At 47.2% G+C, this 23798-nt stretch overlaps 1 protein-coding gene across 4 annotated transcripts in view; it reads left to right on the forward strand.

Moving 5' to 3' along the window:
• The first annotated feature begins 384 nt into the window (after positions 1-384).
• The window catches only part of stk40 (serine/threonine kinase 40), a 90651-nt gene continuing 67237 nt past the window's right edge, over positions 385-23798 (forward strand). Inside the window, exons 1-2 of one of the 4 annotated variants that reach the window (XM_038801410.1) lie at positions 1776-2089; positions 17691-17830. In XM_038801410.1, coding sequence (XP_038657338.1) covers positions 17813-17830 — 18 coding nt within the window. In that variant the 5' untranslated portion in view covers positions 1776-2089; positions 17691-17812. Of the gene's footprint in view, positions 598-1775; positions 2090-17690; positions 17831-23798 lie in introns of those variants that run through there. The other 3 variants (XM_038801429.1, XM_038801438.1, XM_038801418.1) reach the window with 3 other exon arrangements.

A 23798-nucleotide genomic window follows, 5' to 3' on the forward strand; every position in this document is an offset into this window, starting at 1 on the left:
CCTGGGAATGATTGATAGACATAATCACGGATGACTCAGTCCTCCAGCTTTATTGCCATTCACATTTAAATCTAATCTGCTCCTTTGACGTTTTCTATTAAATGCGTTGGCACACAATCATAGCTCCTCTCCTCTCGACTGTGGCCTCACTCAGCCTGTTTTATAGTCTAAACATGTTTCCTTTTTTAAATCCCGTTTTATCAAATGGCTGGCTATTTGATATACCTTCTTCGGCAGGAGGGGATGGTAAATGATATCAGAGGTAACTGGATTGGTTGGCGTGGTGTTGTAGATGAGTTCATTGGCTGACTGGGCTGAGTCTATTGGTTGCCTGCCTCTGATCTGTGTGCGAGCTTTTGCAACTTACCTGCGAGAAGGAAGCAATTGTAACAAGGAGGACAAGGCGGGGGGTGGGGGGAGGACTTTTTCTAAAGAGAGGAAATGTGATCGGACTCACTCGACGGAGAGAAAAAAAGATCCACGACCTTTAAGCTGCTGCAGAATGCGGGGGTCAGTGACAGCAGTCTGAATGGAAACACTGTCAAAGATCCGAGTCTAGACTCAACTTTAACATAACCGGCGAGAGAGGCTGCAATGGTAGGTAGAGCAAAGTATTTCACCTCACATCAGGCTGTGTGTTTGTGTGGGAGGGGACATTTGACTGATCTGCAAATATCACAACCGACTCTGGATTCTGCACGAAGTGCAAGTTTTCAGATCTGACGGGGAGTGATTGGAATTGGTGACTTTCTTTCTTACCGCGATCACCAAAGCCATGTGTTTGCAATTTTGTTGCCCTCTCCCAGCCCACTTGTGAGATCCGATTCCAGTGACAAGTTCGTGAGATTTATGGCGATTGTTTCAATATATATATATATGAGATTCGGATTTAGAAAAGTATTGTTGTAAATGCATTATTTCTCTGAAAGATCTTTTTTTCGCTTTCACAAGTTTTCCCCCCCCCCCCCAAGAGGTCGCCTCACTTGTGTGAAGCTGTTTGATAAGCATAATAAAGACTTGGCTGTGATAGTGCCTCGATGTTCGTTATTTGATCACAATGAACGTCATTGGGTGACAAGCGTTTTAAAAAATTGAACCGAAAATTGACACGTTATGTGGCAAATAAAGATTAGATTAGTTGTGTTTAATTATGCCTCGACAGGCTTCGATTTTATGCAGGATTAGATACAGACCGACCCCATGAAACTTCAAAGTTTTTTGTTCCAGATGCAGCTCAACCGTTTTCTTTTCAAGTGTGTCCATTGCAGCGTGTTTTCAAACGCGAGGGTCAAAATTCAGACACTATTCAAAGGCTGTGAAATGCCATCATCGACCACCATTCCTGCTACTGTAACTAGCTGGCTTTGCCACATTGGAACAGTCAGCAGGAACCCAAATAAGACATCCATTTACTTTTAAAATGGTAACTTGAAAGAGTCCAGACGTGTTGGTGGATTAAGATAAAACTCTTCCAAATTACACAAGTGCACGTTGCCCACAGATGGGGGGGTTCAAGACAATAAATTTTTTTGCAGCTACAGTACAAGGCACTCGGCAGCTCTGCACAGCAAAGACTGCGCACCTCATCCATCCCGGGAAACCTCAAGGCTCGGTCTCGGATTGGCCAGGCAGGTTGTCAGTCCGGAGGATTGACAGGGGTTCGTACGAGCCCCGGGCTCGCCCGTGCTCCGTGTGTCGGGTTGCGATTGGCTACTCCTGTCAGTGACAGCGGAAGGGGCGGGATTTACCTGGCCGGACTGGCGTCATTTCCGCTGACAGGTGGCAGTCCCACCCCTCCTCTCTCGGCCTGGGACAGGCGAGGACCCCAGGCGGGATGGAGAGCGGGAGCGACCATGGTGCCGAGTGTCGCCTCATCCCGCCGGCATCGGGCTGCTCCACGATGGCTTTCCCCTTCCACTGAATTCCTCGGAGATAGAAATAGTTCCGGTCCCACCCCCGTCTGCACCTAATTTTCGTTTGCAAAACAAAAGGCCTGGCTGAGCGCACCGAGCTAGAGTTGAAACGGCGCGGGAGCCCTGGCATGAGAGGCGGGGAGCGGCTTTAGTGGAGCCGGAGTTGTGAGCAGACGGTGAGTGAGCAGTTTTGTGTTGGTCAGAGGACCCAGGGCTGTGCATAGCTGGCAAATCCCGTATTCCCCCCGCCTTCACCCCCCTCTCTATCCCCCCTCCCTCTCTATCCCCCCCTCCCTCACCTCTCTCTCTATCCCCCCTCCCTCACCCCCCCCCCTCACCCCCCCTCTCTATCCCCCCTCCCTCACCCCCCCTCTCTATCCCCCCTCCCTCACCCCCCCTCTCTATCCCCCCTCCCTCACCCCCCCTCTCTATCCCCCCTCCCTCACCCCCCCCTCTCTATCCCCCTCCCTCACCCCCCTCTCTATCCCCCCTCCCTCAACCCCCCCTCTCTATCCCCCCTCCCTCACCCCCCCTCTCTATCCCCCCTCTCTATCCCCCCTCCCTATCCCCCCTCCCTCTCTATCCCCCCTCCCTCTCTATCCCCCCTCCCTCTCTATCCCCCCTCCCTCTCTATCCCCCCTCCTCTCTATCCCCCCTCCCCTCTCTATCCCCCCTCCCTCTCTATCCCCCCTCCCTCTCTATCCCCCCTCCCTCTCTATCCCCCCTCCCTCTCTATCCCCCCTCCCTCTCTATCCCCCCTCCCTCTCTATCCCTCCCCCTCCCTCTCTATCCCCCCTCCCTCTCTATCCCCCCTCCCTCTCTATCCCCCTCCCTCTCTATCCCCCCTCCCTCTCTATCCCCCCCCTCCCTCTCTATCCCCCCTCCCTCTCTATCCCCCCTCCCTCTCTATCCCCCCTCCCTCTCTATCCCCCCTCCCTCTCTATCCCCCCTCCCTCTCTATCCCCCCTCCCTCTCTATCCCCCCTCCCTCTCTATCCCCCCTCCCTCTCTATCCCCCCTCCCTCTCTATCCCCCCTCCCTCTCTATCCCCCCTCCCTCACCCCCCTCTCTATCCCCCCTCCCTCACCCCCCTCTCTATCCCCCCTCCCTCACCCCCCTCTCTATCCCCCCTCCCTCACCCCCCTCTCTATCCCCCCTCCCTCACCCCCTCTCTATCCCCCCTCCCTCACCCCCCTCTCTATCCCCCCTCCCTCACCCCCCTCTCTATCCCCCCTCCCTCACCCCCTCTCTATCCCCCCTCCCTCACCCCCTCTCTATCCCCCTCCCTCACCCCCCTCTCTATCCCCCTCCCTCACCCCCCTCCCTCACCCCCCTCTCTATCCCCCTCCCTCACCCCCCTCTCTATCCCCTCCCTCACCCCCCCTCTCTATCCCCCTCCCTCACCCCCCTCTCTATCCCCCTCCCTCACCCCCCTCTCTATCCCCCTCCCTCACCCCCCTCTCTATCCCCCTCCCTCACCCCCCTCTCTATCCCCCTCCCTCACCCCCCTCTCTATCCCCCTCCCTCACCCCCCCTCTCTATCCCCCTCCCTCACCCCCCTCTCTATCCCCCTCCCTCACCCCCCTCTCTATCCCCCTCCCTCACCCCCCTCTCTATCCCCCTCCCTCACCCCCTCTCTATCCCCCTCCCTCACCCCCCTCTCTATCCCCCCTCCCTCTCCCCCCTCTCTATCCCCCCTCCCTCACCCCCCTCCTCTTCCCCCCTCATCCACTCTCCTCTCTCCCCCCCCATCCACTCTTTCCCCCCCCTCCATATTCACCCTCCTCTCACCCCCCCCCCCCCCATCATTCACTCTCCTCTCTCTCTCCTCCCCCCCCCCCTAATAAATTGCCCATAGTGTCCAAAAAGGTTAGGTTGGGCTACAGGGATAGGATGCAGTGTGGGCTTGAGTAGGGTGCTCTTTCCCAGGGCCAGTGCAGACCTTATGGGCCAAATGGCTTGCTTCTCACTGTAAATTCTATGATTTATGTAGGTCAGTTAGCCTAACATCTGTCATTGGGAAAGTTAAGATGTTTTAATGGAGCACTTGGAAAAGCTCAAGTCAATCAGGCTGAGTCAACACGTTTTTGTGAAAGTGAAATAATGTTTTACCAGTTTATTGGAGTTATTTGAAGGAGTCATGTGCTGTGGATAAAGGGGAACCACAGGATGTAGTGGACTTTTCCGGACAGCATTTGATAAGGTGCATAAAATAACAGCTTATGGTGTCGGGGTAACATTGGCATGGATTGAAGATTGGCTAGTAACAGGAAACAGTTGGAATAAATGAGTCTTTTTCTGGTTGTGACGTGATGAGTGGTTTGCCACAGATCATCAAGCTTTTACAATTTGTATAAATGATTTGGACAAAGGGGCTAAAGTTATGGTTTCTAAATTTGCTGATACCAAGTTAGGTAGAAAAGTAATTTGTAAAGACGATGGAAGGAGGCTACAAAGAGAGGTTATATGAGTGAACAAAGATCAGGCAAATGGAGTATAATGTGGAACGGTGAAATTGTTCATTTTGGTAGGTCGGAAGAATAAAAATGAAGCTCTATTTCAATGGTGAGATTCCAAAGTCCTAGGATGCACAGAGATCTGGGTGTCCAGGTGCATGAATAACAAAAGGCTGGTATACAGGTACAGCAAGTGATTTGTAAAATTAACGGAATGTAAAGGGAATTGATTTACAGAAGTAGATAAGCTATGCTTCAGTTATACAGGGCATTGGTGACACCGCATCTGGAATATGTGTACACTATTGGTTTCCTTATTTAAGGAAAGCTATAAATATGTTTATAGTGGTTTGGAATTGGTTTACTGGATTAATACCAGGAATTGATGGCTTGTCTTATGAGTATCCACTCTAGTTTAGAAGTGTACGGTGACTTGATCAAAATCTTGATCCTGAGGGATATTGACAGGGTGGATGTGGAGAGGATGTTTCCTCTTGGAGAATCTAATCAATCAGGAGTAGGTAGGAATGTGTGGTTGAAGTTACAATCAGATCGGTCATCTTATTGCGTGGCAGAGCAGGCTCTAGGGGCTGACTGGCCTAATTCGTATGTTTCTATGTTGCAATGCAATACAAGTCCAAAGGAATTTCGAAGTATGACACCAAGGCATGTGAGGAAATATTAGTTCAGATGACCACGTGTGGTAGGTTGGTTTGAGGAATGTCCGAAAGGGAGGGAAGTGAGATAGCACATGTAGGGAGCGATCTTCAGAGCTTGGCGCTTAGGCAACTGAAGGCACGGCCACCAATGATGGAGCAATTATAATTGGAAATGCACAAGGCCAGAATTACAGGAGAGCAGAGAGTTGAGGGATGTGGAGTTGGAAGATTTGTTGGAACTTTGGATGACCTTTAGATTATCAAAGGTAGAACATGAGGGACCAGCCAGGAGTGTAGTGAAATATTTCAGTGCAGTGGTAACAAAGACATTGAGCACGGTTTCAGCAGCCGATGATGAGCTGAGATAGGCAACATCGGGCAATGCTGTAAAGGTGGAAGTAGGTTTTTTAATGATTGGAGTGTTGACACTGATGTCATGTAGGAAACTGCATGCATCAATGTAGAAACATCTAAATTTCCACAAGGGCCTTCCGGCGACCCTTATTTTTTATGCTATTCTAGTCTTTTTGAGTTTGGTGATATCTATTGGGATTTGTCTGAGATTGTGGGTGAAAAATAAATTTGGCATCTGAACTTTAAAATAAAATTTCCATCACAGAAGAAAACTATAGCCCAGTGCTAGGTTTTATGCTCCGTGTACCTCCTACTATTTAATTTATCCCACCTTATTGACACGTCCTTCCGTTAAGCAGGTAAGTAGCAGGAGTAGACTAAGAAACTGACGCCTGCTCCATCATTCAATACGATCGTGTCTGAACTGCATCAAGCTGCACTTTCTTGCCTGCCCCCCATGTCCCTCAATTTCCTGAGTGGGCGAAGGTCTTCACTTAACGTCTTATTTGAGCATCTACATCTCTTTGGGGCAGGCAATTCAAAATATCTGCAATCCTTTGAATGAAAGAAATTTCTTCTCATCTTGGTACTGAATGTGGTAAACCTTCGCCTGAGGTTGTGCCCCCATGTCACTTATTGGGGTTTAGAAGTAAGAGGGGGCATCTTATTGAAACTTGTGTGATAATGAGAGGCTTGGATACAATGTCGCATTACATCCACACCCCACCATCTGGCCTGGACTTGCAAAATCCTACCAACTGTTCTGGCTTGAGACAATTCACACCTCTTTAACCTGTGATTATCCCTCTCCCTGGATCTGTAATGATTTGATTACCTGCAAATGCTCGCATTCCAAGCATTGTCCAGCATCTCTGACTTTGTCTATATAAATGTTTCTGGAACATACCTCGCCATTCACCTGAGGAAGGAGCTGCGCTCCGAAAGCTCGTGTTTGAAACAAACCTGTTGGACTTTAACCTGGTGTTGTAAGATTTCTTACTGTACTCACCCCAGTCCAACGCCGGCATCTCCACGTCATGGATACAATGGACGTGGAGAGGATGTTTCCAATAGTAGGAAAAAGTAGAACCTAGGGCACAGCCTCAGACTGAAAAATTCCTCACCTCAGGTTTAATGGGTGGTGAATCTGTCAAACTCATTGCTTCAGAAGGCTATGGAAGCCAAGTCATAATCTTTATTGCCACAAGTAGACTTACATCAACACTGCAATTAAGTTACTGTGAAAAGCCTCTAGCCGCCACATTCGGGCGCCTTTTTGGGTACAGGGGGAGAATTCAGAATGTCCAATTCACCGAACAGTACGTCTTTTTCGGGACTTGAGAGGAATCCGGAGGAAACCCACGCGCACATGGGGAGAACGTGCAGACTCCGCACAGCCAGTGACCCAAGCCGGGAATTGAACCTGTGGCCCATGTGCCGGGGAACAACAGTGCTAACCACTATGCTACCTTGCCGAGATGGGTTCTTGATCAACAATGGGATCAGGAGTTATTGGGATGAGGAACATATAGAACATAGTGCAGAAGGAGGCCATTTGGCCCATTGAGTCTGCATCGAACCACTTAAGCCCTCACTTCCACCCTATCCCTGTAACCCAATAACCCCTCCTGACCTTTTTGGACACACTGGGCAATTTATCACGGCCAATCCACCTAACCCGCACATCTTTGGACTGTGGGAGGAAACTGGAGCACCTGGAGGAAACCCACGCAAGCACAGGGAAAACGTGCAGACTCAACATGGGCAGTGACCCAGCAGGAATATCATCCGTGATTGAATGGCAGAGCAGACTCTATGTGCCGAATGGCCTATTTCTCCTCCTATGGTCTTATGTTCGGAATCCCCGGGAGAAGCAACTTCTCGGTGTTTACTTCCCTGTCAGAACTATTTCCCCTCAAATACATATACTGCTTGCCTCACCCACTCCTATATGTGATTTTCCACATTCTTCCCACTCAAGGTTTAACAGAGTAGGACCCATTGGGGCTGTAAGTTTGCTCCCAAACTATGCCCATTTTTTGAGTCAGCATGAGGGGCTATCCTGTAGGTCCTTTGCAAAATAATGACGTAGACCTGCACATCTGCTTTTACTGAGCATAACTGTCTTGCCAGCCCACTGTATTAATTACTTTTGTTCGATGGTGATTCAATCCAAATTGAATTGATGGATCTATGCACTATGCAACCCAGTCCCAAATTAGGAGTAGTGCTGGAAGACCGCACCAAAAAAATCTGCAATCTCAATTCTTTGATTTGGAGTGGTCCCTCCACTTAGAGCTCCATTTACAAACTTCTACCTCTGACCCATTACAGATTGCCATCTTGACATGGATACATAGATGATTGGAGCAGGCCCCCCCCCCCCCCCCCCCTCCCCGAATAATCTTCTGAATTCCAGCGAGAATAACCCCAACCTAGTCAATCTCTCCTCATAGGACAGTCCTGCCATCCCTGGAATCAGTGGGAAACCTTCACTGCACTTCCTCGAGAGCAAGAACATCCTTCCTCATAGGAGACCAAAACTGCACACAATACTCCCCAAGTGTGGCTTCACCAAGGCACTGTACAATTGCAGCAACACATCCTGCTTCTATACTCAACCTCTTGCAATGAAGGCCAACATACCATTAGCCTTCTTTACCGCCTGCTGCATCTGAATGCTTACCGTCAGCGAACAAGGACACCCTGGTCCTGCTGCATAATCCCCTTTCCCAATCTATAACCATTCAGGTAATAATCTGCCTTCCTGTTTTTGCTTCTAAAATGAATAACCTCACACTTGTCCAAATTATACTGCATCTGCCATTGGTTTGCCCACTCGCCCAACCTGTCCAGGTCTTGCTGTAGGATCCCTGCATCCTCGTCACAATTCACCCACCCACCTAATTTGGTATCATCTGCCAACTTTGAGATGTTACATTTTGTTCCCTCATCCAAATCATTAATAAATAATGTGAATAGCTGGGGTCCCAACACTGATCCCTGTGGTACCCCACTGGTTACTGCCTGCCAATTTGAAAAGGACCCATTAATCCCTACTCTTTGTTTCCTCTCTGCCAACCAGTTTTCTATCCACCTCAATAGATTTCCACCAATCCCATGCGCTTTAACTTTGCACAATAATCTCTTATGCGGGACTTTGTCAAATGCCTTCTGAAAGTCAAAGTATACCACACCAACTGGCTCCCCCTTGACAACTGTACCAGTTACATCTTCAAAGAATTCCAACAGATTTGTCAAGCATGATTTCCCCTTTGTAAATCCATGCTGACTCTGACTGATCCTGCCACTGCTTTCATAGAACATAGAACATAGAACACTACAGCGCAGTACGGGCCCTTCGGCCCTCGATGTTGCGCCGACCTGTGAAACCATCTGAAGCCTATCTGACCTACACTATTCCATTTTCATCCATATGTCTATCCAGTGACCACTTAAATGCCCTTAAAGTTGGCGAGTCTACTACTATTGCAGGCAGGGCGTTCCACACCCCGACTACTCTCTGAGTAAAGAAACTGCCTCTGACATCTGTCCTATATCTCTCACCCCTCAATTTAAAGCTATGTCCCCTCGTGTTGGTCATCACCATCCGAGGAAAAAGACTCTCACTGTCCACCCTATCTAACCCTCTGACTATCTCATATGTCTCTATTAAGTCACCTCTCAGCCTTCTCCTCTCTAACGAAAACAACCTCAATTCCCTGAGCCTTTCCTCGTAAGACCTTCCCTCCATACCAGGCAACATCCTAGTAAATCTCCTCTGAACCCTTTCCAAAGCTTCCACATCCTTCCTATAATGTGGTGACCAGAACTGCACGCAGTACTCCAGGTGTGGCCGCACCAGAGTTATGTACAGCTGCAGCATGACCTTGTGGTTCCGAAACTCAATCCCCCTGCTTATAAAGGCTAGCACACCATATGCCTTCTTAACAGCCCTATTAACCTGGGTGGCAACTTTCAGGGATTTATGTACCTGGATGCCGAGATCTCTCTGTTCATCTACACTACCAAGAATCTTGCCATTAGCCCAGTACTCTGCATTCCTGTTACTCCTTCCAAAGTGAACCACCTCACACTTTTCCGCATTAAACTCCATCTGCCACCTCTCAGCCCAGCTCTGCAGCTTATCTATGTCCCTCTGTATCCTATAACATCCTTCAGCACTATCCACAACTCCACCGACCTTCGTGTCATCTGCAAATTTACTAACCCATCCTTCTACACCCTCTTCCAGGTCATTTATAAAAATGACAAACAGCAGTGGCCCCAAAACAGATCCTTGCGGTACACCACTTGTAACTGAACTCCAGGATGAACATTTGCCATCAACCACCACCCTCTGTCTTCTTTCAGCTAGCCAATTACTGATCCAAACCGCTAAATCACCTTCAATTCCATACTTCCTTATTTTCTGCAATAGCCTACCGTGGGGAACCTTATCAAACGCCTTACTGAAATCCATATACACCACATCAACAGCTTTACCCTGATCCACCTGTTTGGTCACCTTCTCAAAAAACTCAATAAGGTTTGTGAGACATGACCTACCCTTCACAAAACCGTGTTGAGTATCGCTAATCAACTTGTTCTTTTCAAGATGATTATAAACCCTATCTCTTATAACCTTTTCCAACATTTTACCCACAACCGAAGTAAGGCTCACAGGTCTATAATTACCAGGGTTGTCTCTACTCCCCTTCTTGAACAAGGGGACAACATTTGCTATCCTCCAGTCTTCCGGCACTATTCCTGTCGACAAAGACGACATAAAGATCAAGGACAAAGGCTCTGCAATCTCCTCCCTGGCTTCCCAGAGAATCCTAGGATAAATCCCATCTGGCCCAGGGGACTTATCTATTTTGACATTTTCTAAAATTGCTAACACCTCCTCCTTTTGAACCTCAATTCCATCTAGCCTGGTCGACTGAACCTGAGTGTTCTCCTCGACAACATTGTCTTTCTCCAGTGTAAACACTGACGAAAAATATCCATTTAATGCTTCCCCTATCTCCTCTGATTCCACACACAACTTTCCACTACTATCCTTGATTGGCCCTAATCTTACTCGAGTCATTCTTTTGTTCCTGATATACCTATAGAAAGCCTTAGGGTTTTCCTTGATCCTATCCGCCAACGACTTTTCGTGTCCTCTCCTCGCTCTTCTTAACTCTCCCTTTAGGTCCTTCCTGGCTAACTTGTAACTCTCAAGTGCCCTAACTGAGCCTTCATGTCTCATCCTAACATAAGCCTTCTTCTTCCTCTTGACAAGTGCTTCAACTTCCTTAGTAAACCACGGCTCCCTTGCTCGACAACTTCCTCCCTGCCTGACAGGTACATACTTATCAAGGACACGCAGTAGCTGTTCCTTGAAAAAGCTCCACATTTCGATTGTACCCATCCCCTGCAGTTTCCTTCCCCATCCTATACCTCCTAAATCTTGCCGAATAGCATCATAATTGCCTTTCCCCCAGCTATAATTCTTGCCTTGCGGTATATACCTATCCCTGCCCATTGCTAAAGTAAACATAACCGAGTTGTGATCACTATCACCAAAGTGCTCACCTACATCTAAATCTAACACCTGGCCGGGTTCATTACCCAGTACCAAATCCAATGTGGCCTCGCCCCTTGTTGGCCTGTCTACATACTGTGTCAGAAAACCTTCCTGCACACACTGCACAAAAACTGACCCATCTATAGTACTCGAACTATAGTATTTCCAGTCAATATTTGGAAAGTTAAAGTCCCCCATAACAACTACCCTGTTACTCTCGCTCCTGTCAAGAATCATCTTTCCAATCCTTTCCTCTACATCTCTGGGACTATTCGGAGGTCTATAGACAACTCCCAACAGGGTGACCTCTCCTCTACTGTTCCTAACCTCGGCCCATACTGCCTCAGTAGACGAGTCCTCAAGCGTCCTTTCTACCGCCGTAATACTTTCCTTGATTAACAATGCCACACCCCCCCCTCTTTTACCATCTTCTCTGTTCTTACAGAAACATCTAAATCCTGGAACCTGCAACAACCATTCCTGTCCCTGCTCTACCCATGTCTCCGAAATCGCCACAACATCGAGATCCCAGGTACCAACCCATGCTGCAAGCTCACCCACCTTATTCCGGATGCTCCTGGCGTTGAAGTAGACACACTTCAAACCAGCGTCCTGCTTGCCGGTGCCCTCTTTCGAACTTTTAACCCTATCCCTGACCTCACTACTCTCAACATCCTGTACACTGGGACTACAATTTAGGTTCCCATCCCCTTGCTGAATTAGTTTAAACCCCCCCGAAGAGCACTAGCAAATCTCCCCCCCCAGGATATTGGTACCCCTCTGGTTCAGGTGAAGACCATCCTGTTTGTAGAGGTCCCACCTACCCCAGAATGAGCCCCAATTATCCAGGAAACCAAAACCCTCCCTCCTGCACCATCCCTGTAGCCACGTGTTCAACTCCTCTCTCTCCTTATTTCTCACTTCGCTAGCACGTGGCACGGGTAACAACCCAGAGATAACAACTCTGTTTGTTCTAGCTCTCAGCTTCCACCCTAGCTCCCTGAATTTCTGTCTCAAATCCCCATCTCTCTTCCTACCTATGTCGTTGGTACCTATGTGGACCACGACTTGGGGCTGCTCCCCCTCCCCCTTAAGGATCCCAAAAACACGATCAGAGACATCACGAACCCTGGCACCTGGGAGGCAACACACCAACCGTGAGTCTCTTTCGTTCCCACAGAACCTCCTGTCTGTTCCTCTAACTATGGAGTCCCCAATGACAAGTGCTCTGTTCCTCTTCTCCCTTCCCTTCTGAGCAACAGGGACAGACTCTGTGCCAGAGACCTGCGCCCTATTGCTTACCCCTGGTAAGTCGTCCCCCGCAACAGTATCCAAAACGGTATACTTGTTATAGAGGGGAACGACCACAGGGGATCCCTGCACTGCCTGCCGGTTCCCTCTCCCTCCTCTGACGGTAACCCATCTACTTTCTTCTTTTACCTGAGGTGTGACTACCTCCCTATAACTCCTCTCAATAACCTCCTCCGCCTCCCGAATGATCCGAAGTTCATCCAGCTCCAGCTCCAGGTCCCTAATGCGGTTCTCGAGGAGCTGGAGTTGGGTGCACTTCCTGCAGATGTAGTCAGAAGGGACACTAGAGGTGACCCTTTCCTCCCACATTCTGCAGGAGGAACATTCAACTGCCCTAGCCTCCATTCCCACTGAACTAACTTCCCAACTACTGAAAAATAAAAAAATAAAAAACTTGTTAGTTTAGCAATCCAATGGACAGAGCTTTTTTTTTTGGTTAGAGGAGAAGGATGGGTGGGAGACACTACGTAAGTCGTGTTTCGGGTAAAGCTGTCACTCGAGAACAGCCCCTTCACAAACCACCTTCAACTTACGCTGACCACACTGCACGTATGCAAATCTCCCCGGAACAGCCAATCAGAAGCTCTGCTCTGCTGCCCTCTGCTGGATGCTCACCTTCCGTCGAACTCCTCGGGTCACTGATGCAGGTGCACCTTCAACTTACGCTGACCGCACTGCACGTATGCAAATCTCCCCGGAACAGCCAATCAGAAGCTCTGCTCTGCTGCCCTCTGCTGGATGCTCACCTTCCGTCGAACTCCTCGGGTCACTGATGCAGGTGCACCTTCAACTTACGCTGACCGCACTGCACGTATGCAAATCTCCCCGGAACAGCCAATCAGAAGCTCTGCTCTGCTGCCCTCTGCTGGATGCTCACCTTCCGTCGAACTCCTCGGGTCACTGATGCAGGTGCACCTTCAACTTACGCTGACCGCACTGCACGTATGCAAATCTCCCCGGAACAGCCAATCAGAAGCTCTGCTCTGCTGCCCTCTGCTGGATGCTCACCTTCCGTCGAACTCCTCGGGTCACTGATGCAGGTGCACCTTCAACTTACGCTGACCGCACTGCACGTATGCAAATCTCCCCGGAACAGCCAATCAGAAGCTCTGCTCTGCTGCCCTCTGCTGGATGTTTCACTGAATGTTCCATCTCGCATTGCTCCTTACAGTGAAGATGAAACCATCCCAACGGCTTATATCATTTGTTGTTTTGGATATCTTTTACCCAGAGAGAAGAGAAGACAGGGACATTGAATGTTTTTATTGCAGAGTTAAAAAGATTCCTGACTAACTAGACAGTGTGGAGTTGAGGCTACAATCAGAACAGCCATGGTCTAATTGAATGGTGGAGCAGTCTTCAGGGGCTGAATGGCCTACTCATTCATATCTGTGCTGGCTGCCAAGATGATGGTTCCCTAAGCCTGGCAGGACAGCAAAGTTGTAAGTGGCTGACAGTACATTTGGACCTGACGTGACAGATAGTGTCAATTATCACCTGGGTTGGAAGTCCGCCTGTCATCCTTTTAAAGAACAGCATTTCTCGCATGGAGGTTTGTACAGGTGTTCCTTTCCCCCCTCTTCTGTAAGGTTGTAAAGGGATCCTTTTTAGTAAAGTGAATGGTCCACCTCAAGACTGGGGAGTTTAGCCTTGCTTTGCACTCTGCTGCAAATTCCTTTTATATTAAATTGGGTACCTATTTTGAGCTTTTAATGATTTTTGTTGTTTGCAAGAAGGTACTTTGGGTTTTAAAATGCATCTCATTGGACTGGAGTTTGGGATTCAGGCATTTGGCAACTTTTATTTTAAAATAGTGAAGCAGCAGGATGAAGTGAGCTCACTATATGCGGTGTAGTTATATTCTAGAACTAGTTGCCAAAGTGGTTTTTCCAGTACTGGTTCCTTGCCCCACTGCTTCTACCCTGATTCTAGTGAGGGCTGATATTACAAAACCAGGCTCCAGTTTATATTCACTGCATGCATGCGCTGTTTGCAACTGCTTTTCTGACAGGACCTTGCCCCATGCAAGGGTGCAGTCCGGTGGCATCTTCTAAAAGAGCAAACATGAGCGCTTCTGCCATTTGCCTCGCTGATGGCCAAACATGGCTAGTTTGAGTAGCCAATTAGTTTCTGTCTCCAGAGGTGATGGTTCAAAGCACCTGTTTGGCAGCTGTGCACTGACACAGGCAGCATCAACACTGACTTGTTTATACCATCAGCTCACTGCTGGTAATGTAGATGCTGTCAACAGACTGGCCCACACTAGTGTTCTGGGATTAAACAAAGGAAATTACTTAGGCTTGAGGTCAGATTTTGCCCGTATAGACTGGGCAGGAAGGTGCAAAGGTAGGACAGCTGAAGAACAGAGGCAGTTGTTTATGGAGACACTCAATTCCTCACTACTAAAATATATCCAGTGAGGAAGAAAGATGGGCAGAGGGGTAAAAACATCCATGCCGAAACAAGGAGGTCAAGGACATTGTAATGACAAAAAACAAGTTATATCATATTGCAAAGGCCAGTGGCAGACTGGAAGATTGGGAAAGTTTTCAAACATAAATAGAGGGACATTAAAAAAAAGTAATAAAGCTAAAGTACGTTGTGAAAGAAGACTAGCATGGAATATCAAAGGGTAACAGGTACATGGGGAAGAGTCGCTAAGGTGAATGTTGGTTTCTTTGGAAGATGAAACAGGTGAGTTAATAGTGGGGAACACAAATGGCAGTATTGCTGAATCAATACTTTGCCGTTCATAGTTTTCATAGCGAAGGACGTGAGTACCATTCCTATAGGAAAGGGAAATTCCGAGGTAATAGAAAGGGTGGATCTTGGAACAATCAGCATCAATAGGAAAACGGTACTCAACAACCCCTTAGAATTGAGGGCAGACGACCCCAGGGCCTACATCCTAGGGTGTTAAAGGAAGTGGCAGCACAGAAAGTGGATCTATTGGTTATGATATTCCAAAATTCTGTAATGCCCTTGGTCAAGATGGGAGGGTGGCAGAATGTGGGAAATTACAGACCAGTTAGTTTAACATCAGTTGTTGGAAAATTGTTAGAATCAATTATCAAGGACATAATGTCAAGACACTTGGAAAGCCAAAGTGCTATCCATCAGAGTCAGCATGAAAGGCAAATCAGGTTTGACTAATTTGCTTGAGTTCTTTTGAAGATGTAACAACAAAGTGGATAATAGGGATCCTGTAGATGTATATCTGGACTTCCGGAAGGCATTTGATAAGATGCTGTAGAGAAGGTTGATTCACAAAGTGAGATCACATGGGATTAGACTTATTATCTAGGATAGGAGGCTGGCTGACGGACAAGAGATAGTCGGGACAAATGGGTCTTTTCCTGGATGGATTCATCAGGGATAGAAGGTTCTATAGCCAAATTTGCAGATGGCACAAATAGGTGGGACAGTAAGTTGCAATGAGGAAATAAGAACCTCACAAAGGGATATAGATAGGTTAGGAGTGTGAGCTAAAATGTGGCAGGTGGAGTTTACTGTGGATAAGTTCGGTCATGCATTTTGGTTGGAAAATTGGAAAGGCAACTCAACTGAATGGGGAGAGAATTTGGGGTGCTCCGATGAAAGGGATCTGGGTGTCCTCATGCATGAGTCACAGAAAACGAGCATGCGAGGTGCAGTAGATAATAAGGAAAGCAAAAGGAATTGAGTATAAGGGCAAGCAAGTTTGTTGCAACTATACAAGGCATTCTGGAGTATTGTGCACAGTTTTGGTCCCTTTATTTGAGGTGAGATGTAGTGGCATTGGAGGCAGTTCAGAGGAGGTTCACTAGATGAGGGGGTTGTCGTATGAGGGGAGATTGAACAGTTTAGGCCGGTACTCTAGAGTTTAGAATAATTCGGGAACATCTAATTGAGGAATACATGATGCTAAAAGGTATGGATAAAGTAGACGAGCTGATGCTTCTTCTTTTGGGGCATTCTAAAACGAGAGGTCATAACTTTAGAATAAGAGGTAGAAAATTTAAGAGATTGGAGGAGAAACTGCTTCTCCCAAAGGGTTTTGAATATGTGGAATTTGCTATCCCAGAGTGCTGTGGATGCAAGGGCAGAGTAAATTTTAGGAGTTGGACAGATTTTTAATTGGTAATGGGGTAAAAAGTTATGGAGAACGGGCAGGACGGTGGAGTTGAAGCCATGAGGGGACCAGCCATGATCACATTGAGGGCGTTGGGCTTGGGAGGCTAAATTGCCTACTCCCACTCCTAGGTCATGTGTTCTAGGCAGGAGATGCTCTGGCTGATTTTGCAATCCAGCTCTTGGCTTGTAACAGATGAGGAACATATCAGCCATGATAGAATGGCAGAGCAGACTCGATAGGCTGCATGGCCTAATTCTGCTCCTATATCTTATGAACTGACCTGTGCTGATTCAGCTAATCAGAGCCAGGCAGCAGTAAACAAGAGTGAGACAGTTGGCTTAGTTCCTCATGGGTTTGGGAGGGTTCTTCCTGCCCATGACAGCAATGATTTTCTGGTCATAGTGTTCTTTTTCACTGCCCTCATGGGCAATATTAGATTTTTGTTGTACAGATATAAACGGTTTGCATGGAAGGAATGGCTGCTTTTGTGAGAGACGGGAAGCAACTGTGGGTAACTGGACTGGCCAGCAGTTGAAGTCTGCACTTTTGCAGGGTTGGTGGGGGAAGGGAAAAGAAAATTATGAAACCTGGTAGAGTCATCCAGATATTTCTGGTATCTTTTTGTGTTAATTACTGGTGTTAGTACTGCTGAGGGGTTGTGAAAGTGACCATCTGGGATTGAGCAGCATAAGCTCCTGTCCGAGTTGTGGTTACTTTACAATTATAGGCTACAATACAATATGGTTGTGTCTATTTTGGACAAGCAGGCTATAGATATTTTCCTTTTGGCCTCCTTTTTAAAAAAAATAAAATAAAAATAGTTGTGCATTTGTCTGCACCTGTGGACATTGGTACTGGTGTTTTCCTTACCTGAGATAATTAGCCAGTCAGAAAAACTATGAAAATCACAGTAAAATGGCAGCCTCAAATGTAGCATCCTTTGATCCACTTCAGATGTAAAATCATACCCTGTTGAGGGAGTTACCATCCTGCTGACAAAGGAAGCATGGACTTGGCGTTCATCTGTAAACTGAAAGGATGAATGTGTGGGACAAAAACAGAAAATACTGGACAATCTCAAGGTCTGACAGCATCTGTGGATAGAAGGCAGTTAACAGTTCAAATCTGGATGATTTTGTTTTGACAAAGTCAATCAGACTCTAAACATTAACTCGCCTCTCTTCAGATGCTGTTGAACCTTGCTGAGAATGTGCAGATTTTTCGTTTTTGTTGCAGATTCCAGCATCTGCAGTAATTTGCTTTTATCTTCGATGAATGTGTGGACTGACTTCCTGTTTTCGCATTGCAGACACTAGCAGCCTGCACCCAATGGCAAAGCATTGATGCTTTCCTGTGCTACTGGAACCTGTTCTTGTTTGCACTGGATAATGGCCAACAGAAGGAAACCTGTTGGCTACACTTCAGGCGCTGATGGCCTATGTTAGTATTGTAGGTATTCATCTATTGTAATCTTTGTATTGCTTGAATGAAAAGTACTCTTAAATTGGTTGTATCACCACATCTGTAATTTGGTAAAATCTTTAAATGGCCTTCCAAGCTTGAGTTGTAAAGATCTGTGCGTTCACACTTTTTCTTTTTGGAATACTTGGTGCTGGATATGGAAAGGTTATTTGGTGGTTTTGGAAGTTTTCCTTGGGGAGCTTGTGGTAATTAGTTACTGTTTAAAATGTTAGCTTCCAAGTGCTTTTTTTTGTCTTTATTAGGGTGGTTTCTGGAATCTCTATCTCGGCAGCAGTCTCCTTTCTCCTCCTTCCCACAAAGCACTCCAAGCTTAGGTTTGTTTATTTAAAATGCAACTGGGGAAGTAAATCGCATGTAGCCTTGTGCTTGTGTGCTTTCCACCTCCAAATTGTCTCGAACATTACTGTCATCAGTGTTAGACCCGCAACTATCAACACCTCACTTTGATGTTACGCAGCTCTCTCCAGGCAGAATTCAAGTTTGGAAGTGGGGGGGACTGTGTGCTGCTGAGTGTTCACAGTTCTAATGCACAAAGGCACATGAACTGTTCATGCTATCTGCAAGATCTACTGAAATCTAGCTGTGTTAAGAATGTTACGATCAACAGAACAGAGTGGAACATTACCAGTGAATAATCATAACGATCTTCACCCTTTAAAATAAAATGTGTGTAAAGCTTCTCAATGTTTCAGTACATAGGATACCATATCAATAAAACTAATATGAAATAGTTGTGAGCATTACGCGAATGGTTCTGGTGTTGGTGTTGTCACTTGCTTCTCCCGGACGGATTTCGCTGCTGTGGTCTCGTGTTCACCTCTGCTTTAGCTGTTCGTCCCTTCTCTCGCCTGGATTTTCCTTTCTCTCTGTTCCTGTAGATGCCAAGTTTGTTATTGTTTCCCGTGCCCTCCTTCTGGCTATTATCCCCCCCCCCCCCCCCCCCCCCCCCACCACCTCTCTCGTTCTCCTCTATTGTTCCCTGTCTCTTCGCGCTTTTTTCTCCCCCATCCTGTGGCTCACCTTTCTTTCCTCTTAGGTTCAGCTGCTCCCCTTCCAGGTCTATCCCGCCCCCTCATGCCTTGGCTACTTTCCCCTGATTCTTGGCTATTCTTCTGCTTGTTTGTTGGCTGCAACCAGGTCCCGGAACAATAGGGTGAATGGCTCCCACATTCTGTGCAGGTCCTGACCCTTGGATGGCAAATTTGATTTTCTCCATTTGCAGAGATTCTGAGAGGTCGGACAGCCAGTCTGCAGCTTTGGGTGGTGCTGCTGACTGCCAGCTGAACAGGATTCTACTGTGGTTGATCAGGGAGGCAAAGGCAAGGGCGTCCGCCCTCCTCCCCAGGAATAGATCTGGCTGGTCTGATACCCCATAGACTGCCACTTTCGGACATGGCTCCATCCTCATCTCCACCACTTTGGACATTGCCTCGAAGAACGCTGTCCAGTACCCCGCAAGTCAGGGGCAAGACCAGAACATGTGGGGTTGGTTGACCGGGCCTCCTTAGCACAGTTCACATCTATCCTCCACCTCTGGGAAGAACCTACTCATACGGGTTCTTGTTAAGTGGGCTCTAGGTACCACTTTTAACTGTGTCAGGCTGAGCCTTGCGCATGTGGAGGTGATGTTGACCCTATGCAGTGCTTCACTCCAGAGTCCCCATCCTATTTCAATCCCCAGGTTCCCCCCCCCCCCCCCCCCCCCCCATTTCTTTCTTGTCGGTCATACATGTCGCTACAGTTCCCGTTATCTAGGATGCTTGCGTTCAGTAACTCTTCCAGTAATGTCTTGTGGCGGTTGTGGGTACGTCCTTGTCTCCTTTCGTAGGAAGTTTTTGAGTTGCAGGCACCTTGGCTCGTTCCCCCTGGCTAGCTGGAATTTGTCAGTTCGTCCAGTGTTGCGATTCTGCCGTCCGTGTATAGGTCCCTGACTGTCGGTGTCCCTCCATCCTGTCCCCACTTTTGAAGGCGCCATCAGTCAGCGCTGGTGTGAACCTATGGTTGTTGCAGATGGGAGCTTTGTCTGACATTTTGGTCAGGCCAAATTGCAGCCGTAGTTGGTTCCAGGACTGGAGGGTGGCTATCACAACCAGGCTGCTGGAGTGTTTTTTTTGGGTGGGGATGGGAGTGCCACGTGGTGAGGGCCCGGAGGGAGGTCCCCATGCAGGAGGCCTCTTCTGTGTGCCCCGACTCGGCTTCTGGCTCCTTCATCCATCCCCTCAGTCGTTTGGCCGTCGCCGCCCAGTTGTAGAATTGTAGGTTTGGGAGGGCTAGCCCCCCCCCCCCCCCCCCCTCCCCCCAGGATTTTGTTTTTTTGCAGGACCTTCTTTGGGATCCTAGCATTCCCCCCCCCCCCCCCCCCCCCCCCCCCCCCCAAATACAAACACAATCAGTTTGTCCAATGAGTTGCAAAAGGCCTTTGGGGATGTAGATCGGGATGGATCTGAGTAGGAAGAGGTACCTGGGCAGTATGTTCATTTTGATTGTCTGGACTCTCCCCGTGAGTGGGAGTGTGTTCCATCTTTGCAGGTCCTTTTTTACTTCCTCTCTCAGACTGGCGAGGTTTCATTTGTGGATCCCTTTCCAGTCACGGGCTATTTGAATCCCCAGGTAGTGGAATTTGTGTCGGGCTTGTTTAAACAGTAGTCCCGTTAGTGCTGCTGCCCCCCCCCCCCCCCATCCTTGTGGGTGTACCGGGAAGATTTTGCTTTTGCTCATGTTGAGTTTGTAGCCTGAGAAGGCGCTAAACTTTCAGGAGTGCGATGATTCCTTCCATGCTGCTTTGTGGGTCCGAAATGTAGAGGAGCAGGTCATCTGCATAGAGTGAGACTCTGCTCTCTGCTGCCTCTTCGGATTCCCCTCCATCCTTTTGCTGCTCTGAGCGCAATTGCTAATGGCTTGATCGCTAGAGCGAGCAGCAGCGGGGACAGTGGGCATCCTTGTCTGGTGTCCCTGTGCAGCTTGCAGGAATATAAGTTGCTGTTTGGTTATAAAACAACCAAGTACCTGGATGCTTTCCAGCCAATTTAATACTTTTGAAGTGCAGTCACTGTTGCAATTTGGAAAATACAATAGCCAAATTGTGCATAGCAAGGCTCCACAGACAACAATTGATTGAGCAAAGAACCTAGTCTCATGATGTTCGGTGAGGGTTAAATAACAGGCAGCACAATTTGGGTGTGGGGGGGTCCCCTTGCTTTTCAAAATGAAACACTGGGATTGAATGTCCTGGGCCTTTTCTCTCCCTTATATGTGGGATGTTTTCTCTGGTGGTGGGTGAATTACTAAGTGTCAACTTTGGAAGCGCAATGCAAATAGGCAAGGTTAGAAATTAAATTTTATTTTCCTCGATGCAAAGTTTGTATGTCAATAATTTGATTTCAAAATCATTAGTGTAGACTCTCCAATCTGGATTATTGCTAACAGCTTCCATTTACCTAGTTTAAATCCTTCCCTGTTTCTGTTTTGTATTGCTTCTAAATCATAATTTTGTATTTGTTTACATTAATACTTGCTAATCACATTGTTGATGAGCATGCTAATGTATAATGTGCCTGATCCCTGTATCACCATTGATTATGGTCAATCCACCTAACCTGTAGATCTTTGGACTGTGGGAGGCACCTTGAGGCAAGCCCCACAGACACCAGGAGTACATGCAAGCTGCATGGCCAGAATTGAATCTGGGCCGGTCCCTGATCCTGTGAGGCTGCAGTGCTAACCACTGTGCCACCCTAAGTTTGGTAGACTGTTTCCCTTGAAATTTGACAAGTGATTATTTAGGGCTCATGCTGATTGAAGTATGGTTTCAAAAGGTTGCAACATGCCCTGGCATTTCAGTTGGAGTTGACACATCAGACAGCTTTGAAAGAGATGTGGCTGCATTCTTTGGGAGCCTTGATTTTGGCTCTAGTAATTCACAACTGTTCAACTCGTTGTGAAAGTGTGAATGATCTCTTCGGAAATAAATGGCGACTGCTCCCAGCCAGACTGCCAATTATTTTTAATCTTTTGATGATTCTGTGGTTAAGTATGATTGTGCAGTCAATCCTGTGAGGATGATGGGTTGATCCAGGCAACAAATAGACATAATGTTCTCATCAACTCGTTTTTAAATTTTGAGATGTAGGGAGCTCTGGCATGACTGCACGTGTTGTGCTGAGAAGGGGGCTGGTTGCCTATCTGTAACTATTTGTTTATGCAACAAAGCAGCTTGTTACTTAACAGGTATTAACAGCACCTAGCATGGCACTGCAGTCACGGGCCAAATCTGGCATGAATGGCAGTTTTCCTGCAGGGTATTTGGGTTTTTCCCTTTCTGATGCCTTCTGATCATGTCTAATTGACAGGAGCGATGAGTGGTGCAGATACTTACCCAGGTATGCCTGAACTGTGGGAAGACGCCCGTGGAGTGGATTTGTTTATTGTCGCGTGTACCAAGATACAGTGAAAAGCATTTTTCCGTGAGCAGCTCAAACACATCATTTAGTACATGAAAAGAAACACACAATAGGGCAACATCAGGTGCACATTGTAAATACATAGACACCGGCATTGGGTGACGCATACAGGAGTGAGAGTAGCATTAGTCAGGTCAGTCCATAAGAGGGTCGTTTAGGAGTCTGGTAACTGCAGAAAAAAGCTATTTTTGAGTCTGTTCGTGCGTGTTCTCAGACTTTTGTATCTCCTGTCTGATGGCAGAGTGAGTAAGCTGGTGGGAGGACTCTTTGATTAAGCTGCCCACTTTCCTCTTCCCAGCCTAGTCCTAAGTGTAAGTGAGGAACTTCTGTTATGGTATTTGCAGTGTTGCATGGTACTATTTAGAATTCTAAAGCGGGAGGTGTAGATGGAGTCCATGGATGGGAGGCAGGTTCGTGAGATGGACTGGGCTGTGTTCACAACTCTCTGAAGTTTCTTGCGGTCTTTGGTTACCATACCAGGCTGTGATGCAGCCAGATAGGATGCTTTCAATGGTGCATCTGTAATTGGTAAGAGTCAGTGTGGACATGCCGAGTTTCCTGAGGAAGTATAGGCGCTGTTGTGCCGTTGTCCCAATTGTTCAATTTTCTAATTATTTGGTCACCCAGAAGAAGAATACGCATTTGGGTGTTCCCCTGTGCACTGAGTCATATGACTGTTGAAGATTATAGGACCCTTTCCCTGTACGTTTTATGGTGACTGACATTGATCAGGACAGCAGTGGGAATTCTGAAGTTTTGCATGGTGCATGCATAATTTGGGAGCAGGAGGGATATTGTAGGGAGAATTGAGATTTGTGCTATTCCTTCATGATTGATAACTATGCTTTTGGTCTGGAATTGTACGTAATGAATGCTCAGTTGGATAGTTGACACATGAAGCTGGCCGTAACACAGCTGTAAGTTGGACTGAATTTAATATTCAGTCCTTAAACCCAGATGGCGTGTTTCCACGGTTATAAATACTGATTAAGGCTAAAAAACATTGTTAAATTGAGTGTTGAAAACCTCAATTGGGTGTACTGGAAACTTGTGTTCTCGTCTCCTTGTTATTAGCATGTTTGAAAGATCAAGTTATTTAATTTTTTTTTTTATTTAAAGAATTTCAGTGTGCTTTGGAAATGAGAGTTCATGTCGCTGTAATCCAGCCTCCGAAATAAATGCTGGCTATTTTAAAAAAAAATACTCATCACCGTTGCCTAGGAGAGACGTTGCAACATTACTCATTAAAAGTTGTTTGGAGCATTAACCGCAGGAATTTTAATCCTCTAAAAGGATTAAACCGTTCCATTTATGGTGGTTGAAGCAAATGCATAGAAGCAATCATAGCACTCGTGCTGCCTTTGGGAACAACGTGTAGCCGAATTTGAGTGTAATGATCTGCTCAACTCCAATCTGTCCCATTCTGCCTTTGGCTTCAAATTGAATAGAAATAACTGCAAAAAAAAACAGTTATG

This window comes from Scyliorhinus canicula, chromosome 1 (assembly GCF_902713615.1).
Source record: "Scyliorhinus canicula chromosome 1, sScyCan1.1, whole genome shotgun sequence".
Taxonomy (NCBI): Eukaryota; Metazoa; Chordata; class Chondrichthyes; order Carcharhiniformes; family Scyliorhinidae; genus Scyliorhinus; species Scyliorhinus canicula.